The sequence below is a fragment of the Alexandromys fortis genome, unplaced genomic scaffold (genome assembly GCF_014885135.2).
Source record: "Alexandromys fortis isolate MF-2015 unplaced genomic scaffold, M_Fortis_MF-2015_v1.1 scaffold_1, whole genome shotgun sequence".
NCBI classification, from domain to species: Eukaryota; Metazoa; Chordata; class Mammalia; order Rodentia; family Cricetidae; genus Alexandromys; species Alexandromys fortis.
This window is the reverse complement of record NW_026067927.1, coordinates 32,465,817-32,493,003: the sequence shown is the minus strand read 5'-3', so window position 1 is coordinate 32,493,003 and position 27,187 is coordinate 32,465,817. Positions and strand designations below refer to the sequence as shown.

Genomic DNA, 27,187 nt, shown 5'->3' with positions numbered 1-27,187 from the left:
AGTCTGAGGGTGACATTGGGGTCTTCCTTTATGACTCTTCCTTTTAACTGAACATGGCCAGTAAGATCCCGAAAGCCTCCTAGCCTGTCCTCAGTGCTAGGATGCCACGCACGTATGTGAATTCTAGGGACTGAACACAGGTCCTCAAGCTTGTAAGACAATCACCTCGCTGACTTTGCTACCTCCCTAGCTCAACATTTGATGATTTACACCCAACATTTTCCTTTCAATAAGTAAATGAGCGGGTCTTTAGTTTGCCCTTATGAAGACTCGGAGTGATTCCCTGAGGATTACGCTGGGATTTTGTGCTGTCTTTATAAGAGTCCTTGTTCTTCCTTGGCATGCTCTTCCAGAGGCTTGATTAAACACACAGACCTTGTTCCTGCCTTTCCCAGAGGTGAGAGAGGAGAGTGTTACTTTTGCCAGAAGGACTTGACCCCTTTCTCCATCCTCGTGTGCTCTCAGTGCAGGAGAATGTGGAGGGGGAGTGAGGCCAGGCACTGAGCAGAGGGCCTGGGAGGTGATGAGACCCTGTAGGCTGTCTCCCTAAGACTCTGCGGATATGGTTTGCCTCTGCTGCAAACAGAACAGAGCAGCAGGTACACACCCCATCCCATGGACCATTCAGTCTCTGTTCAGGGAACCTGTTCATTCCGGGGAATCTGTGAGGGGACATCAGAGTCAGAAGGAGGAAGGATGTCTGGATGGGCAGGGGGAGAGAGGAGAGGGGAGGGGAGGGGAGGGGAGGGACTACCAGGTAAGAGAAAAGGATCCTTACTCAGAGCTAAGAATGCAGTGGCTTTTCCAGGTGGGCTAAGGAAAGAGGGAGAGAGGGAGAAATGGATCCAGGAGTAAGTGACACTCAGAACAGAAACATCGTGTCCGCCAACACCTTATACTAGCAACACAGAGGCCCCCTGGGTGTCCTCTGTGCAGACCTGAAAGCAAGATCAGTTCCTAAAGCAAACATATCTGGGGCATACCAAGCATGCGTTCTCCACAGTGAGTCTTTTAGAACATTTCTTCACAAATGTCTCTCCCTGCATTGTGGAGGTGGTGCACTAGGGAAAGCGCTCGGCTTGGACCATGATGCCCTGAGTTCAATCCCCAGAATCCCTATTAAAACAATCAGCAGCCAAGTGTAATAATTTGTGTTTGTAATCCCTGCACTGGGGAGGCAGACACAGGTGGATCTCTGGGACTTGCAGGATCACTGGACTAGACCAGTGACACCAGCAAGCCCCAGGTCTGAGTGAGAGACCTTGTCTCAGCAACTAAGTGGACTGCTCCCGAGAAATAACTCCCGAGGCTGACCTCTAGCCTTTACACACACTCACAGTGTGGGCATGCAATCATCCACACACTGAATGCTTCTGTCTCCTGGCCTCTCTGCTCCAGTTCCTGAAGGAAGAATTTCTGTGGCTTCTCCTCCAGCTTCCCAGGACCTCTGAGCAGCAGCAGTGAGCTGATACTGACATCAGTCCACAGCTGTCTTTGAACTTTTCCTTCAGACAGGCTATGAAGCTTTTTTTGCTGACCCTACTGGCAAAGCCAAACAGATCAAATGAATGACCTGGCTTTGATCCTACATGGCAGTGTGGGAAGACTAATTGAACTTGGCTTTCACTGTGGCATAGGAGGCTCGCAACAGTCAGGGTTTCATTTATTAATGAACAAAGAGAGAGGTTTCTTTGATGCCTACAATATAATTTTGTAATGCATGTATAGAACACAAAGTGAGCTGAAACTTGAGGAGGCAAAATTGTTCAGCAAATAAAAGCAAAACCATGGGGCTGGGAAAGAGAGTTCAGTCAGTAAAATACATGCTGAACAAGCACGAGGACCTGAGTTCAATCCCAGGACTCACATAAATAACTGACATTGGGGGCACATCCTTTAAATCCCAGCACTGGGGAGGTGGAGAGAGGCAGATTCTTGAGACTTGCTGGCCAGACAACCTAGTCTAATTGATGACCTCAGGTCCTAGTGGATGGCCCCTGAGAGCCACATAAGGTTGACCTCTGGCCTCTATACGCATACACTCACACATACACCTACACACAAGTGCATGCACACACACACACACACACACACACACGAATTGGGTAAAGACAAACACTACTACCAGCACAGCACTGCAATGGGCTGGAGCTGACTTACAGGCCAGCAATAACATCTCGAAGCCCAGAGAAAAGCATTCCCAGTGCAGGACACTCAGCCTCCCCACAGATGAGTATCAACCAATCATGAACTCAAAAAGATCACCCCAAAAGGAAATAAGCATGAGTTATAATAAAAGAGGCTTTGAATAAGAACAACAACAAGAAGAATAGGACATTATATACCCAGATCTGCTTGGTATTAAAACCACAAAGTATGGACTATAATAAACTAGCTATTCCGGGAACCAATGTGGCACAGAAGGGAAGGCAGTGGACATAAGCGGGCTGGAGAGGATACCATGAGGAGGCCTGGCATGCTTCCTCTGATGGGAGAACTAGTCTGTGACCGGAGAGGAGTGGCAAAGGGAAGGCAGGCATTGCTGATGGAGAGATCAATGGGTGTAGGAAGCACAGGAACAACACAACCACCAGCTCATCTCTGAGCACGACCCAGTTCATATCACAGCTCAGGGTGGAACAGGACTGCAGACAACGTCATCCATGAGGAACACTCACCACGCCTCCTCCACCTACAGGGAGCACTCACCACGCCTCCCTGCAGATGACTGACACTACCATGTAGCAAACTAAGTACCATATCAAGCACAGCTTCTCTTGGGCATCATTACTCTTCCTCTTGGGCCATTACTAAGTAAAATAATGGCTGTAGCACACAGGCAGGGCAGGAACCAATAATCAGGATGGCTGTGGTGTTGCTGGTGGGTGGCTGGTATGTACAGGGTGGGCACACAGGACAGAGGATAATTCTCATCCCAGGATAGAGGATTTCCACCTGGTGCCACATGGGATAGGGCATCAGATGCCCCAGAGCTGAAGTTACAGGAGGTTGTGAGATGCCTGATGTGGGTACTAAGAACCAAATCCCAGTCCTCTGAAAGAGCAGCAAGAGCCCATGACCACTGAGCCATCTCTCCAGAGCCTAATTTCCTCTTTAATACATAGTTAAGTTTTGCCTTCCAAACGTGGCGGTTCACTTTTCTTTCTAGTAGCTGGTTGGCTGGGATGGGGATTGATCTTAGGGCTCTATAAACACTGGACAAATGTTCTTTTACTGATCCTTAGCCCCTCTAGCAGGTGTTTTTGCAGGTCCCTTAGACAGTCTCATGTAGACTGAAGGTTCATTCTCTCTTCCAGTCAAATACCAGAGCACTTGGATGTGCTGTAGGAATTTCTCCCCGACTATGGTAACAAACCTATAGAAATCTCATGATGTAGCCTGCCTAGGCATCAGGCGTCTCTTCAGACTCAGGCAAGGCTGTTTGACCACCACAACCACCACAGCCATCAACAGTGCTTTGGAGAACTTGGAAATATGGACTGCTAAGTTATAACTAACAGCTCAGGGGCTAGGGACCCTCCATACATACCTGCCAAACTTTCAGTGACACACACCTGTGCGCACACATGTTTGCAAGTGTATGCACACACACACATTCATATACAGAGAGGCATATTTAGACACTCGCTTGAATTTTGTGTGCACTCTGCTCCTAATACAGGGAACAAGGGCTTCTTGGGGCTTATTTCAACTGAGGCACTAGTGAGCTATTATGGCAAGGGAACATGTGGGAGTCCTTTCCAATCACACACACTGACAAAGAACCGAAGCCAAGTGCCAAGGACCATCCCAACAGCAAGTGACAGGGATGATCTGGAGCTCCCAGGCCAGCTAAGCCCACAGAATGTAGCTCCCATCTTCCTTATCCAGTGACTACATGGGTGATGAACTCTCTTGAACTCCCCACCTCAATCCCCCCTCCATCACTCAGATATCACAAACGGCATCCTTCTCACCCCCTGAAGACATCTGGATGGGTCCATCTCAGACCTGGTCTCCAACTCCCCTTCTCAGGATTCCCTCAAAGTGTCCCCTCCCAGCAAGCGATCACAAGACAATGGTGGGATCACCTGTTCTTCCACCCAGCCAATCTGCCATCACCTGGGGGCATCTCTTCTACCCATGGTGCTCTGCTCTCCTGGGACCTCCCTCTGTCTTCTCCAAGTCCTCTCCCCAGTGAGGGAAGCCTGGGCGTCACTAGAATGCTGTGTCTACCTATTTGCTGTGATGGCTGTGACTGCAATTGCCTGTCCTCAGAGGGCACTCTCTCCAGCATCTGCCTGCCGAGCTTCCCACCTCTCTGGTTGGAGTCCAGGTCTTCCCAGGTCACCCCACTCCTGCCACCTCTTTGGACTCCTAATTCACCACCCTGTTGTCTGCTCCACTCAGCAGGACCTCAACCCCGGATGGCGATAGTTCCACGATTGCTCCACAGGATAACCAGCCAGGCTGTGTAACTTCCTTCCTCCCTGCTCCTTGCCTCCCCCACCTCTCCTTTCCCAGCCTCTCCTGCCTCTGTCTCTTCTCCCCTCTGTTTTTCCTCCCCTCCTCCCTTCCCCTTCAGGTAGCAGTCCTTTTGCTCTCTGAAAATGTCATATGGTCAGTCACTTCACAGAAGCTTCTTCTCTGGTCTGGCCACCTCCTTTCCCACGGCTGGTCACATGCAACATGTAGGTCCCTAGGGCTCGCACAGATACTCCTTCTGCTAGGATGCTCCCCCCAGTTAACCACCTCTTCCTCTCTCAGAGCCGTTTGAAAGTCCCTTGCCTCAGAGTTCCTCCCACTGAGGTGTTGTTGTACACGCTAAGATTGTAGCTGTTGAAGATAAGAGCCCAGTCCTTGCTCCCAAGGCACCCAGAGTGAGCAGGAATAAGGAAGAGTAGATGTATAGACAGACACAGCAGCCAGAACGTGGGGGCAGAAACAGTGTCATTAAATCCTAGAAGACAATAAGCTAGGGAGATGGCTCCCATAAAGTGTGACATGTACAAGCGTGAAGACGTGGGTTCAATCCCTAGGTGTAATGGTGTGTACTTGCAATCCCAGCAAGTACAGGGGAGACAGAAACAGGGGGATGCCATGGATTTGCTGGCCAGCTGACCTAGCAGAATCAGTGAGCACCAGTTTCAATGAGAGACCCTGCCTCCAAACACAAGGTGGAAAGCAATGAAGAGACATTGAATGCTGACTGCTGACCCCAACACATACGTATGTAGATACATGCTCATAAATATGTATATACATAGACACATACTGGTGAGAGACCATGGCAGGGAGTGGCATGTTTTCGTGTCCCGGGCTCTGTAGCATGTGGACGTGAATAACATGGTGAGGTGGGGAGGAAGGCCTGTGTCTGTGGTCACCGAAACCCAGTTCCCACCGTGCTGCTTGCCGCTCATCCAGTCATCCAGTCAGACACATGACTCTCTTGTTGAATGAATAACTGCTTCTGTGCTCTTTTTTTTTTTTTTTTTGGTTTGCACAATGTATGTCCCAAGTCAGAAAATAGGAACTATGGCTCAAACAGCAGTTTAGTGACTTCCTGGATGGATGACTCCACAAATATGACATTTATGGCTCTTGGGATTACAACGGTAGCCTGCCGTCTCCACAGCTGCCCTGGGGATTCCTGTATGTTGTGAGGTTTTGTCAAGAGCTCCTGCAGATTCTGGCTGAAGGCCTGGAGCTTTTATCTACTCATGGATTCTTTGATGGGGAGGACCATGGGGATGAAGGATGGTGTGAAGAGTCTGGCCTGTCACAGTGGCATACACCAGGGTGGACTCAGCTCCTAGGGCAGTGTGGCCATCCTCGAGCTCCAGCCCAGCCCAGACGGCTGGGAGCACAGGGTGTGTGGGGCAGGAGCTCTGTGCTTTCTTTAGTGTGCAGAGAGCTTTGGTGGTCTACTCTCGTTGTTTGGGTCTTCCCAGTCATTCTCTGCAGGTAGCTGAGAGATTAGGGTGGGAAGCTAATGGAGTGAGGAAGGAAAGAGGAGGTGGGGAAGGCTTTCAAATCCCACGCTTACACCCAAGAGAAAGTGGGACTTGACGCTAGTAGCTATGTACATTGTCCTAAGACAGAGGACTTGCTCCCTTGCTACACTGGCTCATAGACAGATCTGAATGAGATGAAGGCTGCAATCTTCTGCTTCCACCAATTACTGTGGGCTGCCTGGGCCTTCACCTTGTTTCAGCGGGCACCGAGAGCAAGGGAGGGCAGGGGAGACAAACCATTCTCTGTGCACTAAGTTTCCACATAGCAAGCATTTGCCAACAGAAATGACAGAGACCCCACCACCGAGTACTGCACAAAGGGATGGAGGAAAGAGGAAGACTTGGGGTCGGTCTTTCCACGAGCAGGGTAGAAGCTGGCACCCAAAGCGAGTTGTGCATCCTGTATTGTGCTCTGGGGTCCCCACAGCACAGCCACACACAGGCTACCTTGCCCTCCAGCAAGCATTAAATGCAGCATCTGTACTCATGCATAAGAGGGCAGGATCCTGCAGCCGTGATACCAACAATTCAGTACCTGGGTTGGCATCTAGGAGCTCAGAGCAATGGTTTGCCCTGCTCACCATAACCTCTTCAGGACACTACAGAGAGACAGGTCCCACTGAATATCAGGCAGGCCTGGCCCTCCCCATACAGGAGGACTATTGAGCTCATCCAACATGGTGAATCCTTATGCTGTGAGCCTTCACCACCCTCTTCCTCCATCTCACGCTTTTCACGCTGCACTGGCTACAGTAGGGCTGGCCCGCTGACCTGTTCCCAACTCCAGACACCTACATGCGCTGTTCCCTGGGCAGGTGGCTCCTTGTGCGTAGCCTCTAATCCCTTCAGTACAGGGAGGTGGGTATGAAGTAGAACCACGACCCAGCCCGGCATGTTCTATGCCCTCACACATTCCTCAGTAAAAGTCAGTGCTCTGTATATGTGGGCTCCATGTCCGTGGAGCCACCACTACAGACTGAAATAGTTGCACAGAAAATTCATGCCTGGACTGAACATGTGCCAATTTTTTTCTTGTCATTGTTCTCTTGTTCTAAAGACTTATTTTGTTCTGAGTTTTGTGTGTGTGATGCAGGCAGCAGAAGACAGTGTCAGATCCCCTGGAACTGGAGTTAAAGGCAGTGATGAGCCGTCCAAATTGGGTGTTGGAAACTGAACCCTGGTCCTCTGCCAGTGCTCTTAAGACCTGTCTCTCTCAATCCATTATCATTCTCTAAACAAACGGTATAACAACCATTTATATGGCACTGGCATTGTATTAGATATGTTTAGAGGTGACTCATGGTCCATGGATACTTCTCATTCTGCCTCTGTGTGCAGAGCTTCCTCAACTGTCTGGAAACAAAACCCGAGGCTGCAGGTGACAGACTACAGGGTCTTCATGACTCAGCCCCACCTCCCCTTTGCTCAAACATTGTGTGTATGAGGGTAGACTCTTGCAGAACTGACTTCTGCAGTCCAGTGGCCATGACAGGGCTGGGAGCTCTGTTCCTTGTGTATGAAGACTCTACCTATGTTCTTCTAGGAGGGATGGGCACACAGAGTGATTAGCAAGTGACAGAAGACACATTCTTTAGGAAAACATAAACAAAAAGAAAAATCTGCCTGAAAAGAAAACAGAGAAGGAGGAAGCCAACAGCTGCCTTAGACCCTTGGATATTCCAGGCAGTGCAGGCACTCCTGGGTGACATGCCCCTTCTGAGGACAGCCAGCTGTAAGTGTAATCCAGTTTTGACTTTACAAACTCTATGCCCTGGATGTTCATTGAAAGTAAGAGTCATTTTACGTGTGAACTGTAAGTGGGTTAGCTTTGGGTTATTCAATCAAGTTCAAGATCTCCTTAAGCTTTGGCTCACTGCCACCGGGGAAACAGGACAGATGCCTACTATGGATTGGGAGTCAGGGCTGGTTTGCAAGAGTTCTCGGGAGCCTTTGACTCTGTTTCCCATAACATGTGAATGCTTGTGTGGAGGAAGGAAGATGGAGCAAGGTTGGGCAACCTGGGTTCACTGGGGCCCAGGAGTCCCAGTGGATGGTGTCCCACAGGCTACATGCCCTGTCCACACACCAGACAAAGGAAGAGAGTGAAAGACCCATGCCAGAAACAGCTGAGCTCATGAGATTCTGTAGGAAGCCAGGAAGCACGAGACAGTCACCAAGTCGCAAGAATGCTGCCTTCTATTTCCTCTGTTTGAAGATCCCCTAGATCCCCTCATGAGGAGAATGGCCTGACGCTAAGGGTGGAGAAACCACACAGAGTCACAGAGAGGAAACTCAGTCCCATGCTGACCACACACTGGGTTGTGAGCTCACATGCAGCTTTATTTATTTCTCAAGGGCAGTGATGCAGAGCTAGGGATGTGGGTAAGTGGGCAGAGAATTTGCTTGGCATTCATGAAGCCCTGGGTTCAGTTCCCAGTCCTGTGGAAACTAGGTATAATGGTGCACACTGGGAACTCTTAGGGGGGTTAGGCAGGGGACCATACGCTCAAGGACAGCCTGGACACACAGTGAATTCAAAGCCAGTCTGTGACCTTGGAGAGCCAGAGGGAGGGAGGGAGGGAGAGAGAGAGAGACAGAGACAGAGAGACAGAGTTTTTGAAAGAGCAGACCTAGAGAATTCATCCTGGAGAAGATCGTCCCTTAGACTTGGATCCTATAACTAACCTGAAGGTGGGGTCTGAAGAAGGGCCCACTCCTCCATGCATTGACTATCACCCTACCCGACGTGAGGCCTTCGCTGAAGTTCCACATATCCAGCCATGGGCAAACCCTGCAGGTGGAGCAGTAGCAGCCTGGGAAAGAGTAGGGCCGGCTCTTTGGCAACGCAAAGGTAGGGAGGGCAGTGTCTGAAAGGTTTGTGTCTACAGGGGACAGTTAGGACAGACGAAAAGACCCACCCCTAAAGGGATTTGAGCATGCTGTGGAAACACAGCCATCCAGGTAGGGCTCTGGTCTGTGAGGCCTCTGCATCTTTTGAGCGCTGATAGTAGTTGATAAGGACACACACAAGCTTTGAGAGTGCCCTGCATAAACTACAAGCCCAGTGTTGGGGTGGATTGTGGCATGAAGAGGCGTGGGATGTCTGTGCAAATGACTGACAGACTGCTGGAGGACCTTCTGCCTTCTGCGTGGGCTTATATATGTGCACTTACATAGGAGTGCAGATCATGGGGCAATCTGTGGCCCCAGTACTTCCCCCAAAGAACTTGAGAACAACAGCTCTAGGCAGCGAGAGGGCAACAGCTTTCTGGGGGTCAGCATGTCTTCTGGGTGCTCAACATGGGACAATGCTGCCTGCTACCCTAGGGTATTTGTGCCAGAAACTATTGCTCAAAGATGCAACGCAGCCAGACCTCAGGAAAGTGCTGTGCATCTATGCAAGGGGAAGCTGTCTTCCTCCTCCAGCCTCGCTGTGATGCGGCTTCTGTCCCACACATTCCCGCCACCAGGGTCTGTTGATCTTGCCTATTGATTTATTTCTTTAAGACATGGTTAAGATCATCTAAAAAACAACTTTCATTTTACTATTTTTTATGCCTATGAATGTTTTGCCAGCATGTATGTCTGTGCACTACACGCATGCCTAATTCATGCAGAGGCCTGAAGAAGGTGGTGAATCCCCTGGGACGGGAGTTACAGACAGTTGTGAGCCCCCACCTGGGTGCTGGGAATTGAACCCAGGTGTTTTGGAAGAGTAGTCAGTGATCTAAGACATTGAGCCATCTCTTCAGCCCCTTAAGAAAATTTTTTGACATCAGAAGTAAGAGGAAAATTCTTTAGCTAGATGCAAATGCAGAGAAAACACCTGCGTTTCTAGGAAGACAGCCTGGTGCTGATCAATGGACCTGACCATGATGTGACATCATTGATTCAGGAAGGAATAGGGGTGGTTTTTTAGAACCCCAAAAGCCTTTGTGTGGAGACACTGAATGACACCAAACACAGGCATTGCCACAGTATCACCTTGGCAGGCGCATCTTTAGAAGAAAAGGCAAACCTGCACAAAGACAGCTCCTTGCCTCTCTGGACCACAGACCCTGCCTAGCTGGACCGCTACCCAAGGACCTTCTGAATTTTGACTCACAGAGACACACTGCAGATGCCTAGGCCAGGAATCCAGGATCCAAGTCTTCACGCTACTGAGCTGGCCAGGCTGAAGCCCACAGACCCATTTCTGCTCAGACAACCACACCCACATTTGGTATGAGCTGCTCCCAGGGGTTTGCTCCTGGATGTCTGCATTAGCACGCAGTTCCAAGCACAAACAGAAGTCCAAAATCCGGGGCAGATCTCTGTGAGCAAACTGTGCTGCCTGACTTTTGTTCCATCACCTTGCCTGCCATTGCAAGCAGAATTTGGGTTGAGCAACCCTACTCTGACAGCACTAAAAAGATCATAGGAAAAATTACCTTGGTGCTAGGGGCCTGGGACGATGGCTCAGTGGGTAAGGCGCTTATCACACAAGCATGGGGTCCCCAGCTGATCCCAAGAACCCATGTAAAAATCTGGGTGTGCCAGTGGGTGCCTGTAATTTCAGTCCTGGAGAGGGACAGACAGGAGGAGTCCTGGGGTTGCTGGCCAGTCAACATCTACAAAGCAGCAAGCTCCAAGTTCAGTGAGGGGCTGTTTCTCAAAATATTAGTTGGGAAAGGAGGGCCAGAAAACAAATTCATTGGGTAAAGATGGTTGCCCCCAAGCCCGATGGCCTGGGTTCAATACCTGGAACCCATGTAAAGGTGTAAAGGAAGAATCAGCTCCATGGACGTTGTCCTTTGACCTCCACACATGCACTATGGCACAGGTATTTCCCCCACCGACATGCACACACACATAATAATAATAATGATGATGATGAGCTATCAAGATAAATAAAGTGGAAAGAAACTGATAAGATACCAATGTCCACCTCTGACCTCCACATGTATGTATACACACTTGCATTACACACTTACATGCATGAGCAGGTAAACCTACGCACACAAGACATTTCATAAGCATAAAGTGTTTCTAAAGGTCAATGACTTTCTAGTGCAGGCTTGGGTAAGATCTCATGACATCTCTTTACATAATGTGCAAATATATCCTGCTTCCAAAACATCCCCAATCCAAAGCACTTCTGTTTCCACCATGTTGGATACCAAACTCAACCCTCATGTGGCTGAACACCGTTTTCTTTAAGCACAATGTCACACTTTATGGTCAGACTAGATAAAAACACATGCTGGGTCACAAACGACAACAACTCCCATACTGGCAGATGGGAAGGTGTGACACCTTCCTGGGCCCACCTGGGTTCTACTCATGGGGAAGCTGTTACCCCTAGGTGAGCGGCCCTGGCGGTAGGAGGTAAGGAGATGGCAGGATACTCACAGGAATTTTCCGTTGATCTTTGATCCTATGAGGACTGTCTGCTCCGACTCATCTCTGGAGATGTTGCCATGGAACCAGGGCATCTTCTCATGGGCAGTGGTGGCGATCAGCTTCTCCAGCTGGGGCTTCTGGCTGATGATGGCTTGTTCCAGAGCCTGGCCCTGCAGTGAACAGAGGGAGAGTGAGCTGGCCGGGTACAGAGAAGATAGACCTGTGTCCCAGGTTTTGCGCAGCAAATCAGGACCAAAATCTACTCTATCCCTCGCTCATCCTTCTCTTGTGCGCTGCCTAAAATAAGGGAACCAGTAGGTCCTTGTAATATTACTTGCATGTCTTCAAGTGTATAAACCAAGGGATATGTTTTGGAATGAAGAGATGGGCCCTTCAGAAAAAAAATTTGCATATGTAGGTCATATACCCCTGGAGTCAGAGAATGGATCCTCCAGAGACAGCTAAGCTATATATTCCACCCAGGTTCTGTGTGAAAGCACAGTCATTTCCTAATAGGCAAGAAGCCTTGAGATGTGTGTGAGGTTGGGGAAAGTGCAGCAGCTCAGCAGGTGAAGATGCTTGTTGCTGAGATTGACTGTCTGAGTGTGGTTCCTGGGACTCACCTGGTGGAAAGAGCGGCTGACCCCTGCAAGTTGTCTGCCCTCCACATGCGTGTCATAGCACCTGTACCCTCCTCCCCTGTACACACACACACACACACACACACACACACACACACACACACACGCGTGCACATGTGCGTGCTAAAATAATTGGAACCAAAGAAAAAATTGTCTTTTAAAGAAGATGTACGTGAGGAAGGCATCTGTGGCTTTCTGTCTGTCAGGGTTCAGCTTTTTCCTCACTCCCATCCTGCCCCTCCCCACCTGCAGGAAATGTCACCGGAGGAGTCACAGGTGAGTGGCCTGGAGGACGTGGAAACAAGGCGAAAATAAAGAGTCGCCTTAAGAGCTGAGGGGACTGATTTCCTTATCTTTCCCAGTGAGGAAAAAAAAAATTACCTTCTTGGTAATGAATAGCCAGAGTTTGGTTACTGGTAAGTTAAAAAAAGAAAACAAAAGCGAATGGACAAACAAACAAACAGAAAGGACAGAATGAAAACTCAGCCTTCTCACATGTGGAGAAAGGAGGAGGACAGAGTGCAGAGGGAATGTGAATATGAGGCTCTGACCACACATATGGATGGAGTGGGAACAATGGCCAAGAGGGGCGCGGCCACGCAGGCATCTGGAATGTAGCAGAAGCTGGAAAATCCACTCAAACACCCTTACTGCCCCAGTTTCCGGGTAAGGGACGCAAAGGATTCTGGGTGATTCTGGGACAGGGCTCCAAGGTCTCAGGGAGCAGTGGCCACCAACCAGACTCACCTGAAGGTTCCATGTCTGCTTCACATATTCCCGGATGAGGTTCTCCTTCAGGTCCTCAAAGGGTCCGGTCTTGGGTTGTACCCCCGGCGGCCGGTTGAAGGGCTTCTTGAGGAGGCAGATGAGGCCATCAGGTTCCTGGGAGTGGTAGTGGCAGAGGTCCGCCGGGCTGGCATGGGTCCTGCCGCCGGAGATGGCATAGGTGCCATTAAGTTCCCTCTCGATGGTGTAGTGGTGTGCCTTCCTGTTGTGTGCCACCGACAAGGCGAAACCACCCAAGTAATTGCGACTTTGGCGTAGCAGGTAGAGCCCATCGGTCATGCCTCCCTGGAGCAGGTAGTCCTCAGCTTCTTCCCGAGTGATGTTGCCAAAAAAGTAGGGCAGGTGGTTAGCGCTGTCTGCCGCATTGCCTGCCATGTCTGCACCCCTTCAGAATTCCAGGAGGTATGGAGGGAAGTACCTGGGGATAACAGAGATGGGTTAGCCACAGTGAGGAACCCAAACAGTAAGGGGCACTGGCTAAGCCCACCAGAACCTACTCCACAGGGACATAAGCCTTTCTAGTTTAGAATGAGCACACTGCCCTGTTCGGCGCCGCGGGGGTTCTGTTACCTAATTTCCAGTTTCCCAGAATGCACTGTGGTTAGTTAACCAAATCCATGACCTTTGACAAAGGTAACCCAATTCACCATGATTTTTTTCTAGTGGAAAAAAAAAGAATTCTAAAAAGATACAATGTGATGGTTTGAAAGAAAATGGTCCCCAAGGGGAGTGGCACTATTTGGAGGAGAAGCCTTGTTGGAGGAAGGGTGTCACTGTGGGGGCGGGCTTTGAGGTTTTACTCAGGCTTCACTCAGTGTGACAGTCAGTAGATTTCCCATTGCCTGCAGGATGTAGGGCTCAGCTCCAGCGCCACGTCTGCCTAAACACCATCATGCTCCCTGCCATAATAACAATGGACTGAACCTCTGAAACTGTAAGTGAGCCACTCTAATTAAATGTTTTCTTTATAAGAGTTGCCATGGACATGGTGTCTCTACACAGCAACACAAATCCAAAATAAGACACACAGAAAAGAGAAGTGTATAGTAGTCTTTTGACACAGTGCTCAAGGGCACACACACCCTGCATGTGGACGGTGGTACGTGGGACAGAATTAGCAAGGACGGCTGACGTAATTCTGGGAGCTCACTGTTACTCCATCCGCTTTGACTAGCCTCTCCCTGTCCCCACCATGGCCCACAGCCTCAGGGAATCACCACTCCACATGGCCATGCAGCCTCCTTCCCTAGTAGGAATTTTCAGTGGGAAGGAAAAAGGTTGGTGTTGGCACTCTCCTTGCCAAGAAGCCGTCTTCATTCTGACCTGACTTCTGACACCGCAAGTAATGCATGTGCCGGCTGGAGGGAGGAAGCGCCATGCTGAAATGACAGGCAGCAGCAGCTGCTCCTGGCCTGGCCTGGGCTCTAACCTGGAGCATGGATAGCATCAGTACCTGCCCCCACATGGATATCTCTCCAAGGCTGGCACTCCTTGTGCCCACTCGGGACCTCATCCTGGTCCATCCTCCTCTTAACCAGGCTACCATGCAAGTCTCATGGCTGGATACGGGTCTCGACTCTGCAAGCATTAGCTTGTGCCTACCATGCCAAACTCACAAATTCAGCTTTTCGTGTGGCATGTGGTATTTGCTGCCTGCGATTCCAGCATTCTGAAGAGGTAGCTGCAAGTTGGAGGACAGCCTGGACTACATAGTGATATTCAGCCTCGTTTGGACTACAGAGTGAGACTCTCTAATACGTAAAATATATAAATAAATGTAACAGATCACAATAAAAAAGACAGAACAAAGCAACTGTGCTAAACTGTCTCCTTGACACAACCTGGAAAGAGTTTCAGTTGAGGAAGTGTCTAGAACAGGCTGGGCCTTTGGGCGGGTATAGGGGGGATTGTACTGCTTGTTACTCAAAGTGGGAAGACTCGTTCCACATGTGGGTAGCAGCACTTCACTCCTGGGCCCTGCACTGTCTGTGTGAAGAAAGCTAACAACATAAGCAGCAAACAGGCCGGTGAGCAAGCATGGGTCCACTTATTCTCTCTCTGCTCTTAACTGGGTATGAAGCTTTAAGTTCCTGCCTTGACTTCCCCATGATGGTGAGCAGCAACCTGGAATTATAAGCCATATAAACTCTTTCCCCCCTAAACTGTTTTTTTTTGTCAAAATATTATATTATGGCAACAGAAATGAGACTGGAGTACTGTGGTGGTTTGAATAAAAGTGGACCCCATAGATCCATAGGGAACAGCATTATTAGGAGGCGTGGCCTTGTTGGAGGAAGTATGCCACTGGGGGCTGGGCTTTGAGGTCTCAGAACCTCAAGCCAGTTCACCTCCTGCTGCCTGCTGATCCTGATGTAGAACCCTCAGCTCCTCTCCAGCACTGTGTCTGCCTGCACGCTGCCATGCTTCCCACCATGACCATAACAGACTGAACCTCTGAAGCAGTAAGCCAGGCCCCACTGAATGTTTTCCTTTATTTGATTTGTCACGGTCATGGTGTCTTTTCACAGCAATAGAAACCCAACTAAGACAGATATCAACCAAGCAAATTCCCAAAGGACCTCAAACAAAAACGAAGAGACTGAGCTTTTCACTTAGTCTTGGCCACAGAAGTGGCACCTTCATAATCCCCATCCCCTGAAGAGTCACCATTACCTGACACATGTGCTCTTCCGGGTGCCATTGAACTCATCACACCTACCACTGTGGCTTTCGTGTCCTGTCTGGACTCTCCTTCTCTGACTGCAGGGAGAGTCCACAGCCCGAGATCCTTTCAACACCCACAACAGTATTGAGAACTCTCGCGTTCTTTCTCAGTTCAACACTACATTTTCTTAGTTTGCCATTAACAAGTTTGTGAGGCCACTGTATAAAAGCATGAACTTGAGAAAGATTAAAGACCCCAGTCCTAACAAACCACCCCCTTGTTCCTCCTTAGTTCACCTCTGCCCAGAGTTAGCCTGTACTTACTTCTGTACACTCCTGTCTAGGTTGCTCTACAGTAGTGAGGTGTAGGGGGACCTGTCAAAACACAGCAAATCTCTCACTCTCTTGGGGACTTTAGGAGGTAAGTTATACACAAGGCTTTAGAAGTAAAGAAATGTGTGTACACATGCATGTTCATGCTTGTGCACATGTGTAATAAGTAGGCCAGAGGTCAACATTGGGGTTGTTTTTGAATCATTCGTCACCTCATTCTTTTCGAAGCAGGCCTCTCACTGAACCTGGAACTTGTCAGACGGGCTAGACTGGGTGGCCAGCAAGCCCCAGAATCCTCCTGTCTCTGCCTCTGTGCCACCAAGCATGGCTGTTTTGCAGGGGTTCTAACTATTCAGCTCAAGCCTGTGCTTGCAAGGCAAGCACCTTACTGACTGATCTAGCACCCAGACTGAGGGGATGGTTTTTTAACATGAAGTAATATTTTGGGATTTCCTTGGCTGTTTGTCTCCCCTCCTCCATTTCAATTGTCTCTATGGTCCATCGTCACAGGGTAAGATCCCTTTAACACATTAGTAAGGCTGGCTGGGAGGGGCTTGAAAGGGATTGTCCTATCCCCATGCCTGGGACAGCTCTTGGTGTTTGGTGGAGGGTTATAAAAATAAATACATGAATACTTGATGATTAATGGACATCCAGCCTTACTAGTGAGTCCTTCACTGTGTGTTAGTTGACCAAAGCTCCTTTTTGATACCCAAGAAGTAGCTTGACCCTCCCAGATCCACTCACCCTGACCCTGTGTTTTGAGGGCCCATCATATTTCTCCCCACTCTTAATGGAAATGACAGCCACTGCAACAGCCAGTCAAGACAGTGCTAAAGGCCTTCTGGAGCCTTCCTTCTCTCCCTTCCTCTATAGTTCATCCCCAGAGTCATGAAAGACTTTGCTCTCCAAGAATGGGCACACACTGGGGCAGAGATGTCCTAATCTTCACTGATGTGGCCAAGGGCTGAAGGATCTAAAGGGAGGTTCACTGAGCCAGTTTCTAGGGTTCATCTAAGCAGCAGATTTTACAAAGAGAATCTCGAGCCACCTGCGCTCCTCATCCACTCCCATCACTGCCTGGGGTGTCCACCACCTCTGAGTCTTACCTGGTTCTCCCCATTGAGCCTCATTCTTAGTTCATTTCCTTCTTGGTAAACACAGTGCACTCAGGATGGCCATATCCACAGCACATCCTAAACTTTCCCCAGCCTACAAGGCCTTCCTTGACCCGACTCCAGTCCACCCAGCTGTGTTCCACACATGGCTTCTATGCCTCACATGCCGGACGCATAATGTCTGGGTTACAGCATTTTCCCTAGTGGCTTTCCTCCTTCCCAGGCCTGTGGTCTAAGTTCCTGCCATCCCCTCAGATGTTCTGATGATCTGATTTTTAGGTGTCTGTCTTTGCCTGCCATTGCTCCCCACCCAAACATTTTCACTGAAATTCATGTAAGTGTATTTCTCTTATATACAGCTTCCACCCTTCCCTTATGCAAAAATGTAAGCTTCAAAGGTCTGGGCGGTTCAGCCAGCTTGATCAAGGCTTACCAGATGGCCACAAAACATGTGCTTAGTGTGAATGTGCCCCTCTTTCATTTTGGAGATTTTACTGCTAGTTTCCTAAATGAAAATGTTTAAAGTCCAAGTTGTCTGAGTCCAGAGGACCCTGAAGCCTAACACATCAGCTGGCCAGAGGCCCAGCCCTGTTCTTGTGTTGATGCAGCTCACTCTTGTCCTGCCTGAGCTCACAGCTTCTTGAGGGAAGGAACCTTCTGTCACATGCTCCATGCTTCAAGCAGGAAATGCTGTCTCATCAGATTCCCTGCCCCTTCTCCTCAGCCCTGCTTGTCCTGATATTCCTAGGACACCATGCTTGCTGCTATCTAATTCCTCAAGGGCCTGCCCACAGGGGACATCCTGCCAATGCATTCTTCCTACTCGTCAGTATTTCCAAGGTGCCCATGTCTCCCTAATTCTCCCACATGGCTTCATGTTGGACAAGCCCCTTTCAAATGCACCACTGACTTCCATGCTGCTTTTTTGATCTTCTTGGTCTGGGCTAGAGGTCCACAAACACAGCCATGGATGGCCCCAGCTGTCTATCATCTGCCTGGGGCTTCTGGAGAATGAGCAGTTTCTCTTCCACATGTGGTCATGAGAGCCTTCCTGCCTTCTACTTACATATGAAGACAGCTGCATTAGCACGCTATAACACTCATTAATTTCTCCAGAGCATTTTACAGTTTCATCTCAGAGCTGCTCAGCCCGCACAGTCTTGATGGAGGGGGCTGGACCAGTCTTTGGTATGTGTGCTTATGGTAGTAGGGGCTTCTCTTCCACCTGAGCTGATTTAGCAGTTCATTCCCCAATCATGCAAACCAAAAGCCACCTTCAGGCATCGCCAGATCTTCTCTGGGGCATAGGTGCCCTTGACTGGAAACCACTAGCTTGGATGCTGTGTCATGACCACAAATCTTATATGGCCTGTCTTTGTGTCTTTGGTTTCACTAATACATTAAATAACCAAACATTCCCTTATCTATTTGATGATCATTTTCAACAATGAGCAGACATTGTGGAAATTCCACCTAAAGGGGAAACATAAGCAACATTTTCCTCTTCGAGGACCAATGAGTTCATTAGGCTTAGTTACAGAAATGGGTGAGGATTTTATGGACAGGAGCATGGATGACCCTAAAGCAACTGCACTGGAAGATCAGTACCCAGCAAAGACGATGGCTTTGTCCACAACTGTATAGTTAGAATATCTATTCTCTAGTCTTCCCCAACCTACATGCTCCAGCCCCTGCCTGAGATCCCACACCACAAGCAACTAGGGCACAACTGCATACAAATGACAAGAAGGAGTGTCTATAGTCAGTCTCACCTGAGGTTCAATGACCCCCACTACCCCTCCTTCTCCGAGGTTGGGTCATGGTTCCCAGATTGACTCCTGATGCAAGCTGGAACAGCTTATCTGAAGAGGAGGAGGCCTAAAAGGCCACTTACACATGATGCCCTCCAAACCTAGAAGGCAGCAAGGATGGGATACAGAGCAGAGGGGAAAGCAAGCTCCATGGGTGTCCCTCCTGGTCCTACATGACCCTGACACCCGTGCACCTCAGCAGTTCTTCTGATGCCACAGAAGACACAGTGTCTCATTAACCCTGGAGCTTCCTGACTTGGCTTGCCTGGCTGTCTAGGGAGCTCTAGAGATCTGTCTATTTTTCTCTGCTTCCCTAGCCCTGGGATTACGCCTGTCACACCCGCCTTTTACATGGGAGCTTAGAAGGTGAACTCTTGTCCCCAGGCTGGCAGCACAAGTCCTTGGCTAACTGACAGACTTCTGAACTTCCTTTTCCGTTAGACAATGACACGCCAATTCTCCAGTCCCAGGACTAAGGTGGACTGTGTGACCTTTGTCCTTTCATAGGCATCTGTGTAATGATATCTTATCAACATCTCCATAGACTGAGCAATAGCTGTATCCGCCCTTGCAGGTACAGTGTTTCTGATAGCCACTGAGCTAATTAAGCAATCACATTTCTCAGGGTGGTCACAGGCAGCTCCTTAGATCCCGGAAAGCATGTATGAAAAATCAGACTGCAGAAGCAGCCAGCACCTGGAAATATCTGAATTAACAAACACCTGGGCAGTGAGTAAGGCTTAAGGTCTGGGTTCCACAGTCAGGAGAAGGCTTTCCAGTACCCAGAATTTGAGAGAGGAGGAAAACTCACACAAAGAAAGTCATTGTAAATGGAGACAGCTCATTCATTTCCCAGCCACCCAGACCCGAATAATCAACAGAAACTATATTAATTACAACAGTTTGGCCAATAGCTTAGGCATATTGCTAGCTAGCTCTTATATCTTAAATTAACCAATTCCTATCATTTTATATTTTACCACGAGGCTTATGGTTTGTTACCTCTTGCTTCTTGAGCAGCTACACGGCATCTGTCGTCTTTGGCAGCTACATGACCTCTCCTTGACTCCGCCTACTCTTTCCATATATCATCTCTGTTCAGATTTCCTGCCTGGCTTTACTCTGCTAAGCCATTAGCTGAAACAGCTTTATTGATTAGCCAATAAAAGCAACACATATACAGAAGGACTTCCCACATCAAGAAATGCTGACATACACATGCCTGAGGTGTGTTCCAGGATGCTACGAGCCCGCTCCATGTTCCATCATTTTCTCTATCTGTGCACACAGACTGGAGGCCAAGGTGCTCTCTGCCTGGGTTCTGTGAGGCAGGGCCATCTGAGTCAAGGACTTGCTGTCTACTGTGTTTGGGATCAGAGACAACTTCAGTGTTCTGGTTAGTTTACCATCAGAGGCATCACAGCTCACACGTCCTCACATTGTCGTGTCTCTCTCTTTTCTCCTCTCTCTATCCCATCCGTATTCCTGCCCTTGTCCCTACTTTCTTCCCCTAATGCACAAAACTAAATACAGTTACTTCCTGTGAAGCACAGTAGGTTCTTTCCACAGAAGTGCCCTGAGCACAGCGCTTACAAATTTTCAGACACTGTTTCTCAGGGAACTTTAAAGGTTAAATCCTGGAAATTCACTGGCTATGTTTCTATCAGCCAGACTATGCACATACAGCCTGGTAGCCGACATGTGTCCATTCAATGAAACAGTTCATATGCATTGTCAATGCCTCGGCACTGCCCGTAGGCAGCATTCCCATGTGAGAAGCTCACCGAACACGGAGACTTACTTAATGAAGCGCACTACAGCCTTATTATGCTCAGAGACACTAGGCAGGGCTCGTGTTTTCAACCATTTTCAATAGGGATGGCCCCACAAAAACCACTATTAAAAAGTGGCCCCAACGAGATCAAGAAAATGGGACTCTTTAGGCTGTGAGACAAGAAGAGGACCACTGTCCTGTGATTGTCACCTTGACAGCCTGGAGTCATCTGAGAGGAGGAGCCTCAGTTGAGGGGAGGCCTGGGTCCATGTCTGTGAGAGACTGTCTTCACTGATGACTTATGTGGGAAGCCTCCCCTGCCCCCCCCCCCAAGCACAATTCCCTAAGCAAGCAGTCCCAGGCTGGACAAGAAGGCAAGCTATGCCTGAGTCTGAGTGTGAGCCAACAACAGCATTCTTACACATTTTCTGTTTCAAGTTCGTGCTTAAGTACCCACCCTGACTCCTCTCAAGACAGACTGTGACCTGGAAGTGTAAACTAAACAAACCCTTTCCTCCCGCAAGCTGTTTTTTTTTTTTTTTTTTTTTTTCACAGAAAAAGAATGAAATCACTTAGTGAATGTCCACAAATAACAGCAAAGCTGCCATGAATGACTGGGATTGCAAATACGTTTTAGTGAATAAAGTGCCTGTGTGTGCACGTGTGCGTACACGTATGCACATGTGTGTGTGTGTGTGTGTGTGTGTGTGGACTCACCAAAGGTCAGCCTTAACTATTGTTCCTCAGACTCCATCCATCTCGTTTTCTGGGACAGGTGCTCTTACTGGCTTAGACCTTTCCAGACAGGCTAGACTGGCCAGTCAGCCACAGGGATCCACCTGTTCCTACCTCCCAAGAGAAGTGTGAGCCACCACACCTGCTGCTATTGGCGTTGTCTTTTTATAAGTGTGCTGGTGTCCCCGTCACTTGGCCACAAAAGCCCCTGGTGTAATGTGAACTGTGGCTGGAGGGAAAAACATCACCCAAGGGTAACTTCTGCCCAATCTGGGCTACACAGAGAAACAAAATCAGGAAGATGCAAATACAGGCTTATGACACTTGAAACCACATGGCCACCCTGAGGCAAAACAGTCCCACTGAGTGTACCTGGGAAATTTCCTTGCAGCTTTAAGTTGAGTAAGTTAAGTGCCAGAACTTCATTAAAAAGAAAAACTTCCTTCAGGGGTTAGGGTAATTTTCATAAAAAAGAGGAATGAACCCAGCCTAGAGGGAGAGTCAGTCTCGCTAAGCTAGCCAGGCTGGTTAGTGAGCGAGAAATGACGAAGGAAAAGGAGGTGCCACAGGCCCACCCCACAGCACCGGGCTCTGCAGCTAACTGCCCACGATCTTCTTCCCAGAACTGTGAGCATTCACATGGCTTTTCTGTGGGATCTTACCATGCAGAAAACACATGGGCACAGGCTGGGGCCTGAGCAGGGGAGAATGGACCCCAGAGGACACTGGGCCTGAACTGCTCAGGCCAGCTGCTATGGCTTCATTGGCAGTTAGGGGCTTAACCTCTGGGATGCTACCCTGTGGGGGTCCGTCCCCCCAGCCTTCCTGTACCCTGCCTGGATGTCACCATGCACAGACACCTAGCCTCTCAAGGAGGAGCCACACCTCTCAGAGGAGCCCCCCCCCCCCAGCCCATTCTGTTCTGGCAGAAAACATAGGAATTTTCTCAGAACGCAGAGGCCTGCACTTCAGAGAGAGGATGCACACACAGCCAAGGCTGGCCTGCAGAGCGTCCACCACCGTTCAGAAATAGAGAGACAATAAAAGGAAAACCCAGAGTGGTGTGAGGCAGCTCCATAGCAGAGAACCCCAGAAACACGCCTGACAAAGGCAGACATCTTGGCAGGCCCATGGTCACTCTCAGAGTCCGCAGGCAAGTTCCCTAAACTGGTCTGTATGCCCACCTTGACGCCGTTAGCACAAGTCCCAGAGGATACCTGTGGTTCACAGACTATTAACTGTTTGCTTACAAACAAGCAGCCAGCCCACCTTATTAACCAGCACTTAATATGTGTACATACTCGTGTACATGGGGGTGTGCATATGTGTAGAAGCCGGAGAGTGATCCCAGGGTTGTCCCTCGGGGGTCATGCACCTTGTATTTTGAGCCCTAGGATCCTGCCTTTCTCCATACTTCCCGGCACCCTAATTACCCAGTGCCAGCCATTCAGCTTTTTAAAATCTGAGAGCTGGGGACTGAATTCAGGTCTCTGTTCTTGCTCGACAAGCGCCTTACCAACTAAGCCATCTCCCCAGACTCTGGTGCACTTAATTTTCTAATCTAAATCGCAGCCCTGTCGGATCAACCTGTTGAAGGGATACACCACAGCTCATCAGCAAGTGCTGTGCCAGAGAGAACACGCATGCGCTTGTTTCCCTGACAACATGAAGGGAGAAGAAAGTTCTGGAATAAAAGGTGCCATAGCCAGGACTACATATACCTTGGTTCTTGAGTGTACTTTTTGCACCTCATGGCAACTGGCTGACAGGACCTGCAGATGACAGACACTCCTGGAACAAGGAGGAGAGTGCTCTCAGGCAGAGCTTCTAAGTTCTCAGGGTGCCAGATCCACACACGCTTTTGAATAGTAAAGACTCAACAAAGAGGCCAAAGAATGGGAAATTGGTACAAATGTCTCTCTTGGAGATTTTTAAACGGAAAACTTGTAAACTTCTGCTAGAAGCCAGCATTTTCCTCCTTAACTTGACATTGCCAGTGAGGGAAGCAGGTAGACCATATTCTCCCAGGACTGGCCAGGCAGGTAGAGCAAATGAACAGCCCTTGGCACAGCAGAGAAACCAACCATCCAAGTCCCTCCTCACTTGCATGGAAGCAATATCATTAGTCCCGGTGCCTTACTGTAAAATGAAGGTAGAGACAGGAGAAATCCCTGAAGCTCGTGAGCCAGGAAGACTATATACACAGCACTGAACAACAGAGAGGCTGATGTCCACTTGGGGTTGTGTTCTGACATTCATACACCATGGCATGTGTGTGTCAGTACACACACACACCACACACATGAGACACAATATATATTTATATATATATGCACACACATATATGTATATATCCACTATATGCACATATATACATTCACCTCACACACACACACACACACACACACACATACACCATACATATAGGCATATACATGTCCACATATACACATACCACATAACTCACACACAAAATACCTATCAGACATTCCATGATAAAGATGTCTTCTAGCTTTCACTGCCACCATCTTAGGGCAAAGTAACCAGGACAGGTGAATAGCCAAGTTAGAGTATTCCCTTGCTTCCCACCTCAAGCCCCAAGAAGCCCTACCCCAGACAACCCCAGCTAGGAGGCCACAGTGGACACTGTGACCAGCAGGCGCCATTTCTGTTTAGGACGTGGGGGCTTGGCTGAAGCCGCTGGAGTCTAGGCACTATTTTTACTTCCCCATCTGCCCACCTCATAAAAACAATCTACACAGGCCTTCAAGGCCTCTACAGAAGCCGAATAACCTAAGTTAGACACAAAGGACACGTGATACCTGCTTAAGGAAACCCAGGTTTTTCTGAAGTTCATGACTATAAAATATTCCAGGAAATTATGATGGATTCCTGAGACTTCATGACTGTATCCAAATACACAAATTACCCCCGAAGCTCAAAGAAAGCTGCGAAGGTTTTGTGTACAGGGGAGAGAAACAGTTTTGTCACATGAGAATTACAGTAATTGTCAAGTCCTTCAAAGCTTAAGATGAACGAACATAGTCAGGGTATGGTGTTGGCAGGGAAGCGCACACACACACACACACACACACACACATACACATCGATACTGATGTTTTCCTCCCATGCCAGTCCATGGCGCAGAGCCCTGGGGTCACACTGTTAATCGCTGCAGATCTGACTTACCTTCCTGGACTCACAGGCCTGGGCTCCCAGGCTCCAGGCGGCATAGAGTGTGGACCGCACGAAGCTGGCAGGCTTGAAAACGGGGATGGCTGTAATGGAGAACAGGCCGAGAACAGTGGAGGTTTCCTGCTGTTGACTGGTGTCTGTAACTAGGGAAGTGGCTTTTCCTCAAAGTGTCAGTAAGCAAGACAAGACAGAAAGCAGAAGTGAGAGGCCCCAGGACAGGCTGTTTGTTAATTTCATAGTCAAAACGAAGCTCGAGTCGGAAGGCAGGGATCCCGTACAAACACCCGCCAGCAGAGGAGGGTCAGCGGACACGCAGTTCCTGGTCAGGATGGCCATACGGTTTCCCACACTTTCCCCACACATCCTGGTTAAAGTCATATACCAAATTTAGGGTATATCTAATTTTTGTCTCTCTTTTTTTCTTATTGTAAACCATGTTTGATGATTGAATAATTCTGTTGATAATTCTGAGGGCTCGAAGAGGGTTTTGTTAATTTTTGTCTACAGTTTCCTATTTCTGGTTATGAAGTTTTCGCCATTGTGGTTTAGGATTAATTTACTAGAATTCCCCAGAGCACCCTTGCCTAAGATTACAGGCAACTGACCTGACACACTTCTTTTATCTGCTGTATCATCACGGCGCGGGTGTGCTGCTCAAAGGTATGTTGGAAGGTTGGTCAGGGTGTGGCAGGACTTGTAAGAAGTGGGGTCTGGTCTGAGAGGCCACTGGGTCACCATCCTTGGGAAAGATTAACGGCTATCGAGGGGACTAAGTTAAGTCTCAGAGGACTGGGTCCCACTCACACCAGTACTCCACCATGTTTTTCCGCCACTTGGTGTCACCTGCCAGGATGGCATGGTTGAGGCGCTCACCTGAAGGGGCTTCCGGAACGTGGGTTTTTAATGCCCTAAACTGTTAGCCAAATTAAACTCCTTTTCTTTATAAGGTACTTCGTCTCGGGAATTCTGTTATAGCCATGGACTTAGATTCAGGAAGTTTCCCCTAGCACCACTCTGGGCATCATTCTTAAAATGTTGGTAACCTGTTTTCTAAAAAAGTATTATTTTATGTGTATGAACACTTTTCCTCCATATTGTATGTGCAGCGCACATGTGGAGGAAAAGTATTCACCTGGCTTTTTGAATTTAAACTTAACAGATTCTCTAAGCAAGTATTTTATCTCAGTAAATATTCCACGTGAGCGTGAGAGCAATGCATTCTTCTGTTGTAAGATGAAGCATCTCACAGATACCACGTGGATGAACAGTGTTGCTCTGGCCTCTTCATTACTATCGATTTTCTATTTGATCTATCTATTATAGAAAGGGGAAAACCGAAACTGCAAATCATAATATTGGCATCTTCTCTTTATGTCTTTGACCTTGTTAGGGTTTACCTTATGCATGTTGATGCCCTGTTGATCTGCGTGTGCAGGTTGAGGGTTGCTATGTCTCCTTCTCTTATTGGCTTGAAGCCTTGACCCCTGTTCACTGCAGAGGTTTTTGCCCTGTAAGGGATTCAGTGAGCGAGGAGAGCTCTGAAAGGAGAAATCCACTTGAGAACTCTCAGCTGGGTGTGGCTCTTACAATGTGTTTTGTCTTGGAGAGTTTGGGTGCTTTCCAAACTTACTGTTCGCTCCCTCCCTGGCCTCTTTCTCAGATCTTCGCTGTGGGAACCGAGTGAGGTGTGTGTGTTAACTACAGCTTTTTTTTACTGTCTTTACCTTCTGGTGTTTTGATAGCAGGAACTTGCTGCTATTAGGGGTATATCCATCCCAGCACTGAGCAATCTTCAGAGAAAGTGTAAACAAATCAACCCAAAGTCCACCTCTAACCGCGGCCTTTCTCGGGCTCGCATATGCTGACCTGCTTTTCCTCCGCTCTGATCCCTCTACAGAAGCAGACGATGAGGGAAGACCCTCTTCCAGAGCCTGACATCACTTTGTAAACCAGTCAGCCCTGGGCCTGCTTGGCTCTGCCTCCTCTTACCCTCTGCAGGAAGCATAGGCAGGCTCTGCTCTGCCACCCCTCATGTCCTCTGGACTCACCCCTGTGATGTTTCTCCACGGGGTCCTCCGAGGCACAGAGTACCTCTTGTTCTGAGGGATCTGTGAGCACAGATGATCTCCCTGTGATAGTCTGGGTTTGATGTCCTGCTACATCCATGATTCATTTCAAAGATGAGTCCACTGGGAGTCTACGTAGTTACTCAAAGGAAATCAAAGATGAGAAGCCACAGGAAAAACTAACAACAGATGGAGAATGTTTGCCCAAGCATGAGCACTACACAGATAGCCAAAGAAGGTAGCTGACCAAAGTCTTAAACCGCAGTTGTCTGTGAGGGGAAAGAGGGGCAGGAATAGAAAGGCACTGGGGACCAACTAACTGAGGTTGTATGTGGAGGGGTAAAGACCAGGAAATAAATAGTAGGTATTGTTCTGAGCAGCAAATAGGACAGATGTTGAGTCTGCAGGGAACCCATGCACAGAGGCAAGAGCTTGAGAAAAAGGATGCGGAACTTAAAAAAATCTAAAAGGCAAAGAAGATCCAAGGTAAATAACACTGATGTCCCCGAATACAAAATTAAATAAGGAGGCAGAACTCATGTTTTAGTTAGACGTACATTTTCAGAAACAAAAGAGGCCTCATCCCTAGGGTAAAAGAAATGTCTTAGCTCCAAAACTAAAGGAAAAGCAAATCCCCTGCCCTCAGCTGAAAATAGGACCCACCTTCT

The 27,187-nt window shown here is 48.7% G+C and overlaps 1 protein-coding gene across 4 annotated transcripts in view; it reads right to left on the bottom strand.

The window, feature by feature from the left end:
* Syk (spleen associated tyrosine kinase) overlaps positions 1–27,187 on the bottom strand; it is a 70,096-nt gene that overhangs the window by 31,051 nt on the left and 11,858 nt on the right. For 3 of the 4 annotated variants that reach the window (XM_050144178.1, XM_050144179.1, XM_050144176.1), the window contains exons 2-3: positions 12,785–13,241; positions 11,406–11,566 (exon numbers count right to left, since the gene is read on the bottom strand). In XM_050144178.1, coding sequence (XP_050000135.1) covers positions 11,406–11,566; positions 12,785–13,198 — 575 coding nt within the window. In that variant the 5' untranslated portion in view covers positions 13,199–13,241. Of the gene's footprint in view, positions 1–11,405; positions 11,567–12,784; positions 13,242–24,447; positions 24,594–27,187 lie in introns of those variants that run through there. The other variant, XM_050144177.1, reaches the window with a different exon arrangement.